Source organism: Trachypithecus francoisi, unplaced genomic scaffold (genome assembly GCF_009764315.1).
Source record: "Trachypithecus francoisi isolate TF-2019V2 unplaced genomic scaffold, Tfra_2.0 Lachesis_group15, whole genome shotgun sequence".
NCBI classification, from domain to species: domain Eukaryota; kingdom Metazoa; phylum Chordata; class Mammalia; order Primates; family Cercopithecidae; genus Trachypithecus; species Trachypithecus francoisi.
Genome location: NW_022681460.1, coordinates 87728557 through 87743964, shown reverse-complemented (window position 1 = coordinate 87743964; position 15408 = coordinate 87728557). Strand labels below are relative to the sequence as shown.

Sequence of the window (15408 nt, the reverse complement as noted above, 5' to 3'; positions counted from 1 at the left end):
CTCAGCTCACTGCAACCTCCACCTCTGGGTTCAAGAAATCCTCTCACATCAGCCTCCAGAGTAGCTGGGACTACAGGCGCACACCACCATGTGTGGCTAATTTTTAAATTTTTGTGTAGAAATGAGGTCTCACTATATTGCCCATGCTGGTCTCAAATTCCTGTGCTCAAGTGATCCTTCTGCAAAGTTCTGGGATTACAGGTGTATACCACCACGCCCAGCTTATGTGTGTGTGTGAGAGAGAGAGAGAGAGTGTGTGTGTGTGTACATAACATATATTTAGATCTTTATTTTTCAACCAATCTTAATAATTTAGCCTTTTAATTTGAGAGTTAAGTCATTTCCATTTAATGTAAATATTGGTATGATTGGATTAAGCCTACACTTTGCTCTTTGCTTTGGCTTGTCTTATCTGCTCTTGCCTTCTTTTTTTTCTTATTGTCCTGCCTTCTTTTGCATTAATTTGTATAACATCTTCTCTTGACTTTTGGATTATTAAAGATACCTATTCATTTTGTTTCTTTGGTTTTGTCTAGGAATATACATCTTTAACTTTCCAGAATGTACATTAAAATAATATTATACCACTTTACGTTTAGCATAAGAACCTTACAACAGTAAACCTCCAATCCCCTTTCCTATCTTTTGTACTATGTTGTCATATGTTTTTACTTCTATATATTATACATCTGACAATATAAGCTTATGATTTTGATTTCAATAGAATTATCTTTTTTAAACAAGAAAAATTTCTCCTATAGCTATTTGTCCATGTACATATCAATTCTAATGCTTTTAATTCCTTTGTGTACATTAAAATTTTCATTTCATATCATTTTTCCTCTTCCATTAACTACTTCCCTAATCTTTATCATTTTATTCCTGTTATATCAAGTCTGCTGACAATGATTTTTTCCTTTTTCCTTTTTTTTTTTTTTTTGGTTCCAGTAAGTTTTTGTTTTATTTATTTTTTTCTTTTTTTTTCTAAACAAGTTTTTGCGGAGTATGTAATCCTAAATACTGGTTTTCAGCAATTTAATTGTGCTTTTTGTTTTTTTGTGTGTGTTTAATAATTATTTTTTCATGGGATTAATTAGATCTGTTGACCCTGTAGGATTACAGTTTTCATCAAATTTGGAAATGAAAGTTGTCAGCCATTATATCTTTAAATATTTTTCTGTTCTTCATTCCAACTGTCTTTTTCTGGAAATCATTTTTTGTATGTTGGACCAATTGATATTTTCCATCTCACTGAGGTTCTTTTTTTTATTATTATTATTGTATCTGTATTTTTTATTTCTGATAGTTTCTGTTGTTAAGTGTCCAAAGTCACTGATTTTTTAATGCAGCCTAACCTGTTTTTAATCCAATTGAGTCTATTTTTTATTTTAAACATTGTATTTTTTTATCTTTTAAATTTCCTTTTGGACATTGTGTGTCTTTTATTTCTTTACTGTATTCACAATTTTTCATTTGTTCTTGAAAATAAAATGTTTATAAACATTAGCATTTTTTAAATGGTTGTCTGCTAACTCCATCTTTTTTTATTGCAAGACTATTTCTATTGACTGATTTTTCTCCTGTTTATGAGTCATATTTTCTTAATTCTTTACATACCTGATAATTTTTGTTTGGATGCCAGGCATTATATACTTTTCGTTGTTGTGTATTGGATTGTATTATATTTCTTTAAAGAATGTTGAACTTTATCCCGGAAAATAGTTTGGATAGTCACGGGTCACTTGGATTCTTTTGAAGCTTGCTTTTAAGTTTTGTTAGGGAAGATGCAGCAGAACAGTCTGAAAGCCAGGGGTCAGTTAGCCCCTCTACTAAGCCGTGAAACTTCTGAGAATACTACCCAGTTGGTTACTATGTCTCTTTACTCTGGTTGTTGAAAATATGGCTTATTCCAAGCTTTCTCTGGGCTCTAAGAATTTTTTCAGCCTAGAGTTTTCCAATGCCATTTTCCTTCATCCCATGCATGTACCTATCAGCATTCAGCCAATGACTCAAGGGAACCCTTCTGCACATCTCTGAAATTATCTTTCTATCTAACTTCTTTCTTTTTGAACACATATTCTATTTGCCGTCATAAGTTTTAGCAGCCTCAGCTTCCTCAGATTCCACTCTTTGTCTCTCAACTCAGCTATAATACGGGCTTTGGGTTTACCTTCTCTGTGTTGCAGCCTAGAAATTGCCTCTGTACTCTGCTTCATGTTTTTTTCCTTCTCTCAGAAATCACAGTCCTGTGCTTCCTGTAATCCAATATCTAAAAACAATTGTTTCTTGGTCTGTATTTTTGTTTTATTTGGTTGTGTAGTTTAATAGCTTAACAAAGAAGAATAAATACTGTAAAAACTAAGAAGAGACTGTTCAGAAGAAGAATATTCTTCAGTGCCTAACACAACACAAAGGTCACGTAGGATTAGTGCTGAAGTGTGTTCATTAAATTGAAGAGCAATAATAAGCGCATTTTTTTTTAATGTTAGTGAGAGTCATTCCAATTGATTCCATTGGGTTGTGAAATATTGGAACATGATGACCAAGTGTGGTTCTGCTTGACCTAATAGCAGTACCCTATAGAGATATAAACTCTTTTTACCACTGAGGTAGCACAGATAAAATAATAGACTCTAACCATCTTCACATGTATGATAAAACATTTGAGCCTGGTTTAGAATATGCTGACCTAGAGGAAAACAAGTGTACTGATGATTCTTCAAGGAAGTTCAGATGTCTGACTTCCATTAGACATGTGATTAGAGAAAATAAAAACTGGATAGGACATTCATTTTTCTATTGCCAATAGCATTATTAAGTTTAAAATTCAAGAGAGCTACATTTTTCGAAACAAAACAAAAACTCCTCAGAATTTCAAAGTGTTCTGATGAGTATGAATGCTGCTTTAAGTGTCTATGACACACTTTTGCATTTTCAGCTTCAAATGCAAGCATCCACTCTATCACTTGGACTCAGGAATAAGCCCTAGGGAAACTTACAAGAGTTCCATTTTATCCACAAAATGCTATGATATAGCCAAACTCTAATTAAACTCCTGAAATGGAAGTTGATACCTCATGTTCAATATATAAATCAGGATAAAATACATTCCAACTTTCTGTTAAAATGTAGTTATATGTTTGGTACTATCATTTTTACTGATCATTAGATAAATATTCTGTTAACTAAAGTTGGTTGAATTTTTTGATTACTTTAAAATCACTGTTAAAAGTCTAAACTTCTGAATCAAGAAACACTTCGCCATTATAAAGAATTACAAAAACAAACAAACAAACAACAACAACAAAAAAGCCTCATGGAGCCTGTGTCAGACCATTCTTGCATTGCTATAAAGAAATACCTGAGACTGGTTAATTTATAATAAAACAGGTTTAATTGGCTCACAGTTCCGGAGAGTGTACAGGAAGCATAGTGGCATCTGTTTCTGGTGAAGGCCTCAGGAAGCTTCCAATATTGTGGAAGGCCAAGCGGGGACAGGCTTCCACATGGCAGGTTCGGGAGAAAGGCAGGATGCCATGCACTTAAACAACCAGATCTTGCCAGTTGGCACTCTCTGTCACAAGGACAGCACCAAGTCCTGAATGATCAACCCCCATGATCCAAACACCTCCCACCAGGCTCCACCTCCAACACTGGGGATTATATTTTAACACTAGAATTATATCCAACTGTATCAGAGCCCTCTCAAGTAATTTATTTATGAGCATGTGTTTTACTGTTTTTAAAACTGGAATGACTAATTTAAATGAACAGTGATTTGAGATTTATAGCTTCCCTTTCTTTGTGTCACGGATAATTTCTCTGTGCTAAGGTGTGAACATACACATCATTTGAGCTGTTATTGAAGTAGAATACGAAGCCTGCCTTCTTTCACTAGCAGGGGAATAGTGAGTAAATTCTCTATTGCTAAACAAATATTACATCTAATTATGATTTAAGTTTGATGTTGGCCATAGTGCTATCTAAACACGTGGTTAATGGTCTGGTTTATTCTCCACTATAACTTCCTGAATAAACTTTCTGATTTGGAAAGGTCCCAATGTCTATTTGTACTGTCAACAATTTTGTAAAAATTCGTGCTTTGGTTTTATACAATTATTTGGATAATTGCATATTTTAGTTAAAGATAAAGATGTCTCACAGGATAATTTAAATTTATTATATGATTATAGTTTTGATAGCATATCATAGTTTTCTATTAATACCTGATTATGGCCCATTTTGTTTAAGTGAGTCAATACATACTCAAAGCAGTTGGCAAAGAAAAACTAGGTAAGTGAATATGTAAGTCATTCTAATTTTGAGATTTTATTCTACATCTGATGTTCTTTAAGTTACTTGGGGGTGAGATTAGTGAGTTATTCTATGCCTTAGAAGCTGTGTCCATGTTTGTAATATACAAATAATCACATTTTAGGTCTTTGGGTTTAAAATACCTTCTAGTAGCAGCCCCTATTGCAGCCTTTCTACTGATTAGCAATAATGAGATAGAAAAAGACTTACCTATAAAGACAAAAAATAAAGCTAATCCTGATAATTATTTTAACATCAGAATCTGGGAAGATTTTTAACCAAATATTTGGGCAGGAAAGACAATAGAGGAAGAACTGGTGATTATACATCACATCTTAAAAACGATAATCTCATAAGTAAGCTACTGCTAGCAGGAACAAAAACATAATACCCTTGGTAGCAGTGGATATAAGAATTAAACTGAGGAGGGAAAGTGTGAAATACACAGTGAGATGCAGCCAGATTTGGATCTAGGAATTTGGCAAGGTGCTATGCATACGACTTTACCACTGAGCTGTAGATCTGAGAAGGATAATAGAACAGCACCAAAAAGAGTTAATTCACAGACAAAGTGCATACACTATGTGGTGGCAAACTCAGACACAGAGAGAGGTGATGCCCTTTGTAATGACAAGTCATGCTCTGCTTGGGAGACAGAAACCACACTGGTTTCTTAAATGGAATTGTTAACTGGTAAAAGGTGGTTGGTTACTAAAAAAGAATAAAAGAAAGCTATGAAGAGTCCCGAGTACAGGTACAGAAGAGCAGCTACTCCCTCTAGGCTGAGGGAAGGAAGACAGTGAAGGAGTTAAGGGCTAAGAGAGGACATGCTCCTTCTCCCCACCTGCAGCAAAGCTGAGGTTCAAAGGTCTTTGAAGAGGGTGTTGCTGTCATAGGAATGTACAACCTATGGGTGGTCAAACAAAACCAGAAACAAACATGTCGGAGTTCATAGGCAAATGCGTGTCTGTAGAAGCTGCCCACCGCTCTTGGAGGATGGGAGCATGCTGGGCTACTGAGAAGCAGACTTCAAAGTCAGAGTGTGTGTGCAGAACAAAGTTAGTCAGAAGAGTGCCTATGGAGAGACAGTGTGCCCTCCCAGCTGGTATTCTTTCTGGGCCACTGGGTTCCCGTGCTAAATAATACAAAATAATGATGAAGATTCTAATGAAGAACCAGAACTCAGCTTGGAAGTGTGGTGGGCCACCATTATGGACTTATTAGGCTTCCAGGGGCCTCTATTGACTAAGCCTATCATTCTGCCACCTGATACAGAGAAATGTCTACAGGGTCTACCTACTGTATCACAAAGCAGGGTGAATTTGGAGCTCAGAAACAGTAGATGTATAATTGGCACAACTGGTCCCAGAAAATGACTTATTCCAAGATCCTAAATGACATTTTAGAAATTCATTTGGCATTTTTATTAAATTGCAAGAAGAGATGAGCTCTGTAAATCAAGATAAGAAATCTTTAAAAGGAGAATATAAGACAAAAAGACAAATGGATAAGCAGAAATTAAAGATGAGAGAAATAAAATAAAATTATTCAAAAGAAGTTACGATTGCAATAGAGTAATGAAAATAAGCATTTGTGATATGTGTATATAATAAAACTTTTCCTGTAAAACAGGAGCTGTAAAAGTAGGGTACCAATTTGAGAGGTAAATACAGCAAGAAACGTAAAACAAAGGAAAATGATTTCAGAAAACATTAGGATATTATAGATTTGGCGGAGAGACCAGAGTGATGTACTTCAAGAATTATAGGTGATCCTGAAAAAGAAAATTGATTAATTAGAACAGATGTAAAAATCAAAATCACATCTGAAGAAGAAACAGTACTGAATCAAAACCCAATTATGTTCCCAAACTGAAAGAACTCACTATGTTCCAGTAAATTGACGGGGAAAAAATAAAAAAAACCCAAGCTTTAAAAAATTCTAGCAAAAATGTGAATTATGTAAATAAAGAGAAAATCGTGTTTGTATCTTGGGCAAAGAAAAACATTACTAACAAAGACCTCAAATCAGAATTGTATTCAAGAATAAATGCCAAAAAACAATAGGCTAGATGTTACTTCTTTTTAAGCACTCCTTGGATTCCCCAAGTCTAGTTTGGTGCCCTTTATATGTTCACATAGCATTTTGGACTTCTCCTTTTATATAATGCTTATTCTATCATGTTATACTAACATATTTACTTGTCTCCCTCTACTAGACCATGAGGTATGTCTCCAAAGAAATGTTTAAATGCTACAATTATAAGATGATAAGGTAAAATAACTTTGTCTAAAATTTAATCTTCAAGACAAAGAGCAGTTAGAAAAAAACCCATACCCAACCCCTCTCTACCTCAAAAAGAGAGAAAACACATTTTCTTTCTAATTCACATAGCACTATGGTTTCTGGACGATCATCTATTTCCATAAACGCAGGAAGCAGTTTTAATGTTTATGTTCACTGATGTTTCCCAAGTGACTAAACTAGAATAGTACAAAGCATATAACAGATACATGATTGATACGTGTTTAATGGAAGCATAGAAACATTAGAATTAAAATTTTAAGATATTTGCCATAAAGTTGTGTTAATGGTTGCTGTTTTTATGTCCTCCATAGGCTTGTAACTGCAGCACAGTGGGATCCTTGGATTTCCAATGCAATGTAAATACAGGCCAATGCAACTGTCATCCAAAATTCTCTGGTGCAAAATGTACAGAGTGCAGTCGAGGTCACTGGAACTACCCTCGCTGCAATCTCTGTGACTGCTTCCTCCCTGGGACGGATGCCGCAACCTGTGATTCAGAGACTAAAAAATGCTCCTGTAGTGATCAAACTGGGCAGTGCACTTGTAAGGTATGTGCTGCTGACATGCAGCTGGGGAAAACCTCCCTCAATTCTGTTTCCATTGCTCAGTTTTAACTTCATTCAGTGTTTGTTATACCTGCTTCATTAAGCTAAACAAACAGATGGACAAAATCTCATTGCCAGACACGGAGTTTTCATTGATATGTATTTGTTGGCATACCAATAAAACCTGCTTTTCTAGAACTTATTTTCAACCGAAACCCACCTTTTTTTGGAGTTGGTAGAGATGATATATTTTCAATGGTAAAGTGATTTTTTAAAAAGTATATTAGCTTTGCTTCAATAAGGACAACCTGGGAAGGGTGACAGGGAAGACAGTTCTTTTAAGCATCATCAGAGAAAATCACAGCTAAATAATAAGCCTTGTAAAAACCATTTCTCCAAAAATTAGTCTGCAATTGCTGTATACTGGAAAATACATTTACTGCTGTGGAAGTTTAGTAAAATTTCAACACATATAAACGCTGTCATTATAAACAGTGACTATGTGCAAATTTCAGCCCTCATTAATATGGTTAAATGATGTAGAAAAAGAGCCAATTAAAAGGGATAAAAAGGATTTTTCCCCTCAGATAGTTCTGAAAAATCAATTCCAGGATAAATTCAGTTTAAACTGTGTCAGAGGTATCTTTTCAAGATAAAATCTATGCAAAGAAGGACAGAGGAAACAGGAGGATAAAATCTAGGGAGTGGTTGTTAAAAGGGCCTTGAGAATTGAGGAGAACAGCAGTTTCTACCATCAAGGGCTTCAGCCAACACCGAGTACAATGCTGCATTATTATATCTTGCAATTATGATCATATATTATATTTAATACATGTTATGTATGTATATATTATAATAATTACATAAATTGATATTTTAACAAGCTGCGTATTTCTTACGGCTTTTAATAGCACCACTGTTTAGGACTCAATGTTTTTATGTTGCTTTTGAAATTTTCATGAGTCTTTCATATTGCTCGGAGCAGAATCATAGAAAATGTACCACTTACATTTAAGAAACAATGTACGATACCTTTAGTCTTACATCTATTTAAAAATAAAGCATTTTTAAAAGATCCATGAACTCCCAACAATGAGATTAACTACATGTGCCATTTGAGATGTGAGTCTAATATTCAGTGTTCTTTTGTTTTGTTTTAAATTTTTTAAAAGGAGTATGCTCCTGTTACGCATTCTTAAGGTGATTATCCCCTAACTTTGCTGTTACAAACTCTGAGGGTCTCTTGTCTTTCCTCAGGTGAATGTGGAAGGCATCCACTGTGACAGATGCCAGCCTGGCAAATTCGGACTCGATGCCAAGAATCCACTTGGCTGCAGCAGCTGCTATTGCTTCGGCACTACCACTCAGTGCTCTGAAGCAAAAGGACTGATCCGGACGTGGGTGAGTAGGGAACTGCTGAGCCATGTAATGGTATAATGTTAGTTCCTGCTGGTGTCCTTTAGTCAGGCACTAAGAGGTAGTAGGAAATGGCAGAACATTTAAGTAACCTTTTCCTTTGTGAACATTTAGGAACAGCAAAGGGGTCACGTGCCATTATACAGTTGGAGTAGAAGCCTTTCTTATTTGTTCTTAAAAGTATTGATAAGGAAATAGATGCCAAGTGAAAAAGAGGAACCTTGTCCAGGAAGCATTATGTTTTGGGATGGGAAGAGTGAGGGCACCAGAGCATGAACGTTGATGTGAGCTAACGCAGCAATGAGAACCAGAACTTGTCACACATTCGTTCCAACCAACCTCAGGCAATCATGATTTTTGGAGTGGAAGCATGTTCATTTTTGATTTTCCTTTAACTCTTCTACATTTAGATTCCATTTGTGTTAGTGTGAAAGGCTCCAGTGTTCACAGACATTGTGGTTTTCACTATGTGAATTAGTCAAAAAGATTTATGTCCTGCCATGCTTGCCCACTATGTGTGAGTTCTGTTGCTTGTGAGAACATCGTCAGAATGGGGATAGGGACTGCAGATAGACATGCAGTTCATAACTTAGTTTTAAATAAATGTCCAAAAGTGTAAATTCAGCCTTCTGCTGTATTTTGACCCCTTGCAGGTAACTCTGAAGGCTGAGCAGACCATTCTACCCCTGGTAGATGAGGCTCTGCAGCACACGACCACCAAGGGCATTGCTTTTCAACATCCAGAGATTGTTGCCCACATGGACCTGATGAGAGAAGATCTCCATTGGGAACCTTTTTATTGGAAACTTCCAGAACAATTTGAAGGAAAGAAGGTAAGCACAAGAACTTTAATGTCAAGTGAGAACAAGATAAAATCTTGTTTTTAGAATCACAACATTTGGAGATTTATCCAATTCCTCATTCTTCTTTTTATTTTGTCAGTTGATGGCCTATGGGGGCAAACTCAAGTATGCAATCTATTTCGAGGCTCGGGAAGAAACAGGTTTTTCTACATATAATCCTCAAGTGATCATTCGAGGTGGGACACCTACTCATGCTAGAATTATCGTCAGGCATATGGCTGCTCCTTTGATTGGCCAATTGACAAGGCATGAAATTGAAATGACAGAGGTAAAGTTATTCATTGTTTGGTGCAAAGATGCCAATGGTTTCGCATTCGGTTTTGTCAGAGTGATTTCTCTTCTTCTTAACAGAAAGAATGGAAATATTATGGAGACGATCCTCGAGTCCATAGAACTGTGACCCGAGAAGACTTCTTGGATATACTGTATGATATTCATTACATTCTTATCAAGGCTACTTACGGAAATTTCATGCGACAAAGCAGGTAAACTGTAATAGAAAATATTCAAGCTCTTATTTTAGAGTCTGTAGGGAAGGTTACTGACCTACAGATATCAGATAAGAAAGATTGGGAAGTGGTTGGTTTTGCACTATAATGATAGAAGACAAACCACGGTGGCTTCCCTGTGACCTGGAAGAAGTTACTGTCATTCATCAGAAAAGAAAAATAGCATGAGAAGGAAGTTAAAGGGAAAAAAATATTTGGAATTCACTGCAGACATAGTAAGTTTAAGATGCCAGTGATAAATTCAGGAGATCATGTACTGTAGGGCAGGTAAAATTAGCTGTTGTGCTATTAACGGACTATAAGAGTGCTGAGAAAGCGACCTTCTTCACCCATCAGGAGAACTAGGCAGGGCCAAGTTGATCCAGTCTCCTCCAACCGTGGGCATTATCTGTTCACCCCAGTGTGCCACACAATGTTGTCATTTTCCCTATGCATCATGATGAGAAATGATTTTTAATCACTTTGAAAAAATCACACAGAACAGCAAGAATGAATGCAATGTTGTCAAACCTACATGATGGGAATACTTCAAGGGAGTTGTCCATGTTTTCTAATGACCCAAATTGGCCAGTTGAAATGAGGCTTGTTGGGTCTGACACTTAGGACCACACTGGGGACATTCATGATACCAGTGTCGGTGGAGTCCTGGGACAGAAATCATCTCAAACTTTTAAAGAAAGAATGTGACACATGAACCCAATATTATGAGTGTAAACTATTATTTTCCATGAATATAATTGTAAAAAGAAGGAATAACATAGTGTCAAAAGTAAACAGATGATTGTTTAATTTGAAAGAGTGTGTTTATGGACCATGGGAAAGGATTAGTAATGAGGAAAATATTAAAATGTGAAATAAAGAGAGAATAACTAATAGAAGAACCAGGAGACTTCCACATCATGAGCCCTCATGGTCATATTGCTTGAGTGGAAGGTTCACCTTATCCAGTGGGATAAAATGAGAAATCGCACAGATGTAGGTAAGTTTCACACCATGGAGGCAGAAAGTTGAACTGAGTTCATAGATGAGATCTCATTTTCTCTTTCACATCAGTTTCTGTTACAGTCTATAAGAATACAGAATCAATATATGTTTGTAAATAGTCTTATGTAATAAATTCCTAGACCTGCGTAGGAAAGCAAAACAGAAAAATTATGAAGTTTCTCAATGGCCAACTAATTAATATAAAAATACTATTTTTCAAATGTTTGTACTGTAATAAGCACACAAGACAGCAGAAAATCTTTTATTTCATGCAGAAGATCCACAATGCTTTTCTGATTCATGTAGAGACTTTTAGTAAAAGAGTAAATCAAGGACTAAAACTCACTTTTATATCTGTATTCTTATGGCTTCCTTTTGATATTTCTCACTATAACAGGAGATTTTTTTTACATGAAATAATAAAAAAGCATATACTTAAAAAATGTTGTCAGCTATACTGTTAATTATTTTAGAATATCAAATGTAAATTAGGTGGCAGAAGCCATCGCAAATTTGCATGTCTTAGAAAATAGCAGGTAATTTCGTGAGTTTACAAATAGATTATTTCGCAAATGGTTCTGTACTGCAGTAAGAGTTTGGTAGTAAACAGAACATCTTGTTAGCGGAACTGATAGAAACAATATTGTCATTCATCTTTAATTATACTTTCTTTGCTCCTCTCCCACCAATTTCACCTTCCTACACTGTGACACTTTGTCTTTTCTTCCCCACCTCCATGTTTTTTTTCTTTTGTCACACTGTTTTACATACCTCACTAAATGAGATCCTTTGGTTTAAGTGAACATTTTTTTGAAACTTTAGAATACATTTTTCCTAATCTCAGTAAAAACTAGGGTCATAGTCTCACAATACTAAGAACAAATAAAGCGTGTCATCAGCATTTGATTTTGTAAGGCAGTGGAATTGTGGCAAAGGTTTTTAAAAGGTTTGAATAGTCCCTCTAAAGTAATTAAATAACCCTGTATCTTTATTCAATTATAAATTTAAATCTCAAAAGCAGAGAGTTTAAGAGTTTATATGTGATTTGAGATTTGAACTTTGTACATTGTATCAGTGCTGGCATTATCTTTTTTCTTGGCTTTTGTTTCCTTTTATAAAGTTTAATTTAAGGAAATAGCAACTTTTGCATTTCAGTATTCATTTAAATGGAAGCTGGAGTTTGGCCAAATCCCTGATCCAATCAAAGCCATTGCCCTCTAATCCCCTGAAAAAAAAATGGTGTATTACAAAAATATTTGTTGTTGCTGCCATTCAAGCTTCACTTGATTTGTAAACACTTGCTGGTCTGTTATGTGCATTCATGTGCAAGAGAAAGGAGAAGGAAGCCAGTAGCTCCTCCGGCTATAAAATTCCATGGAGATGCCAATGCAAAGTTACCTTCTTACTCCCACAGAGAGCCCAGAGAACATAAGGGAGGTCTTTCTTGCAGGAGGGGAGTGGTTTGTTAACAGCTTACCACTACTGTGCGTACTTATAGGGAGCAGAGAGTGAAACTTGAATTTTAATTGAATGTGTGTTTCATCAAGACCAATCTTCAGAGTGCAGATTACAATGCTAGCAAAGCGAGAACATGCATTCATAATTCAGTTTCAATAAAACCTACTATGCTTGTTATAAAGTTTTGATTCAAACTCCTTAAACTACTGGAGGTAACTTTTATTTGAAGCAAAACTATTCATTGTCACATTTTAATTTGAAGCAAAACTATTCATTGCCACATTTTAAAGTTTATTTGCCAAACATGTTTGTGTTGCCAGTTAGTCCATCATAAAACAGTCCCAGTTTATGGACTACATATATTTTTTAATGAAAAGGGTATTAATATGTTATTTTCAATTATGATTTTCTTTTCAATTATAATGACTATTCACCATCAGAAAAGGTGAGTTAAGTTACTTGAAGGAATTATTTAATAAAGTTAGGAAAATATTATTTTGAAACATGATTTATCCTCAGAAAGATATCAATATTATTAGATTATGCGTGATTATTATTTTCTAGGTGGTTTTCTAAAGTTCTTGAAAGGTCATTCAGAGCATTGGAAAGAAGAAATTTGCGATAGTAGTAAATTAAAAGCAATTTCACCAGTGCCGATGCGAAATAACCGAATGGGGAATGACCTTGGGTTGTCTGTTTGCAAGAATATAAATGTCTAATTAATTGGCCATGTCTACCTGAAACCATTCATATTTTTAAAAGTAGGGGAAAAGTTATCAACAGGATATAAGACATCCAATATACTGAACTTCTTATGATTTATGTGACTCTTTTGCTAATATGTACTCCTAACATTTGAGGAAGCAAAAATGCAATATTAGGATGTGGTACCTGAGTCCCAGAAATTTAAACAGCTTCAAAACAATGTTAATTATCTTGATTTAATCATCCCACAACTTATCTATGTATCAAAATATCACATTGTTTTAATAAATGCAGTTGACCCTTGAACAGCATGATGGTTAGGAGCATCAACCCCACTTCATGCAGTCAGAAATCCACATATAACTTTTGATACCTTCTAAACTTAACTACTAATAGCCTCCTGTTGAACAGAAGCCATACTGATAACATAGTAGATTAACATATGTTTGTGTAGGTATTATATACTCTATTCTTATAATAAAGTGAGCTAGAGAAAATAAAATGTTATTAAGAAAATAATAAGGGCTGGGCTCAGTGGCTCATGCCTGTAATCCTACCACTTTGGGAGGCCAAAGCAGGCAGATCACTTGAGGTCAACAGTTCGAGACCAGCCTGGCCAACATGATAAAACCCATTTCTACTAAAAATACAATAATTAGCTGGGCATAGTGTTGCACACCTGTATTCCCAGCTACTCAGGAGGCTGAGGCAGGAGAATCACTTGAACTTGGTAGGCGGAGGTTGTAGTGAGCCAAGATTATGCCACTGCACTCCAGCCTGGGTGACGGAGTGAGAATCCGTCTCAAAAAAATAAATAAAATAATAAAATAAAATAAAATATTAGGAAAAGAAAATATATTAAGTGGAGATGGATCATTGTAAAGGTCTTCAACCTCATTGTCTTCATTTTGAGCAGACTAAAGAGGAGGAGGAAGAAGAGGAGAGGTTGGTTGGTCCTGCTGTCTCCGGGTAGCAGACATGGAAGAAAATCCCCATATAATTGAACCCATGCAGTTCAAGCCCATATTGTTCAAGGTTCAACTTATGTACAATTATTATTTGTCAATTAAAAACAAAAAGAGACAATAGAACATACTTGAGGTTGATAAAAACCTGAGAAGGATATTGCTGTAGGATTGAGTGTTTACTAGGCGATCTTAACTGACTGCCCTGGTAATCTAAGTACACTCTCCCTGTTTCTAGGATTTCTGAAATCTCAATGGAAGTAGCTGAACAAGGACGTAGAACAGCAGTGACTCCTCCAGCTCACTTGATTGAAAAATGTGATTGCCCCCTGGGCTATTCTGGCCTGTCCTGTGAGGTAAGATAGCTCCTACTAACCTGCTTAATCCCAACTCACTTCAGGAGCTAAATGGAAATACTCCCAGAAGTACTTTTACTGCATACTTATTCTTAATCTATTTTATTTAATCTTCCACTCACAGTGTGAGTCACAGTGGCAAGAGGATAATGTGATCGATACTTAGTACAAATCACACCTGAAGGGAAATAGTTGATAAAAAATTTAAAGATTTGTGAAAATATTTACCAATCAGGAATTAAGAATGTTTTAGAAAGCTGCTTTATTATAACTGATCTATTTTCTTGAACCACTTCTAAAGAGTTAGAGACATTTAAACTGCAATGATTAGGAGATTGGATTATACTGGGTTTTGAAAATATTTTTATATAGAACATGACAAAACTTGTACACTAAATGGCAGGCTACTCCCTTTAACATAAGCTTCTCAGGGAAGCATACATTTGTTCCAACAGTGCTGCTGTGAATCATTACATTTGTAAAACTATCTCTTTTTTTACTTTTTTTTTTTTTTTTCTGAGACAGAGTTCTGCTCTGTCGCCCAGGCTGGAGTGCAGTGGCGCAATCTTGGCTCACTGCAAACTCCACTTCCCAGGTTCACGCCATTCTCCTGTCTCAGCCTCCCGAGTGGCTGGGACTACAAGTGCCTGCCACCACGCCTGGCTAATTTGTTGTATTTTTAGTAGAGATGGGGTTTCACCGTTTTAGCCAGGATGGTCTCGATCTCCTGACCTCGTGATCCGCCTACCTCGACCTCCCAAAGTGCTGGGATTACAGGCATGAGCCACTGTGCCCGGCCTTTTTTTACATTTTAAAAGTAATTTTAAAACTGCTTTTTCATAAACTTTCTGGGATATTCTCTTGTCTGCCTTCAGGATTGTCAAATTTCTTAGGATCTTCACCTTCTGAAAGTTGATTTAATTTCTATAATTATGAAATGTGAATAGAAACAGTATGATTTAAGGGAGGTGGAATGAATGGATGAG

The 15408-nt window shown here is 35.8% G+C and overlaps 1 protein-coding gene across 4 annotated transcripts in view; it reads left to right on the top strand.

Moving 5' to 3' along the window:
- LAMA2 (laminin subunit alpha 2) overlaps positions 1 to 15408 on the top strand; it is a 622674-nt gene that overhangs the window by 400780 nt on the left and 206486 nt on the right. For all 4 annotated transcript variants that reach the window (XM_033235504.1, XM_033235503.1, XM_033235507.1 and 1 more), the window contains 6 exons: positions 6933 to 7169; positions 8424 to 8567; positions 9236 to 9415; positions 9525 to 9713; positions 9797 to 9930; positions 14305 to 14422. In XM_033235504.1, coding sequence (XP_033091395.1) covers positions 6933 to 7169; positions 8424 to 8567; positions 9236 to 9415; positions 9525 to 9713; positions 9797 to 9930; positions 14305 to 14422 — 1002 coding nt within the window. The remainder of the gene's footprint in view (positions 1 to 6932; positions 7170 to 8423; positions 8568 to 9235; positions 9416 to 9524; positions 9714 to 9796; positions 9931 to 14304; positions 14423 to 15408) is intronic.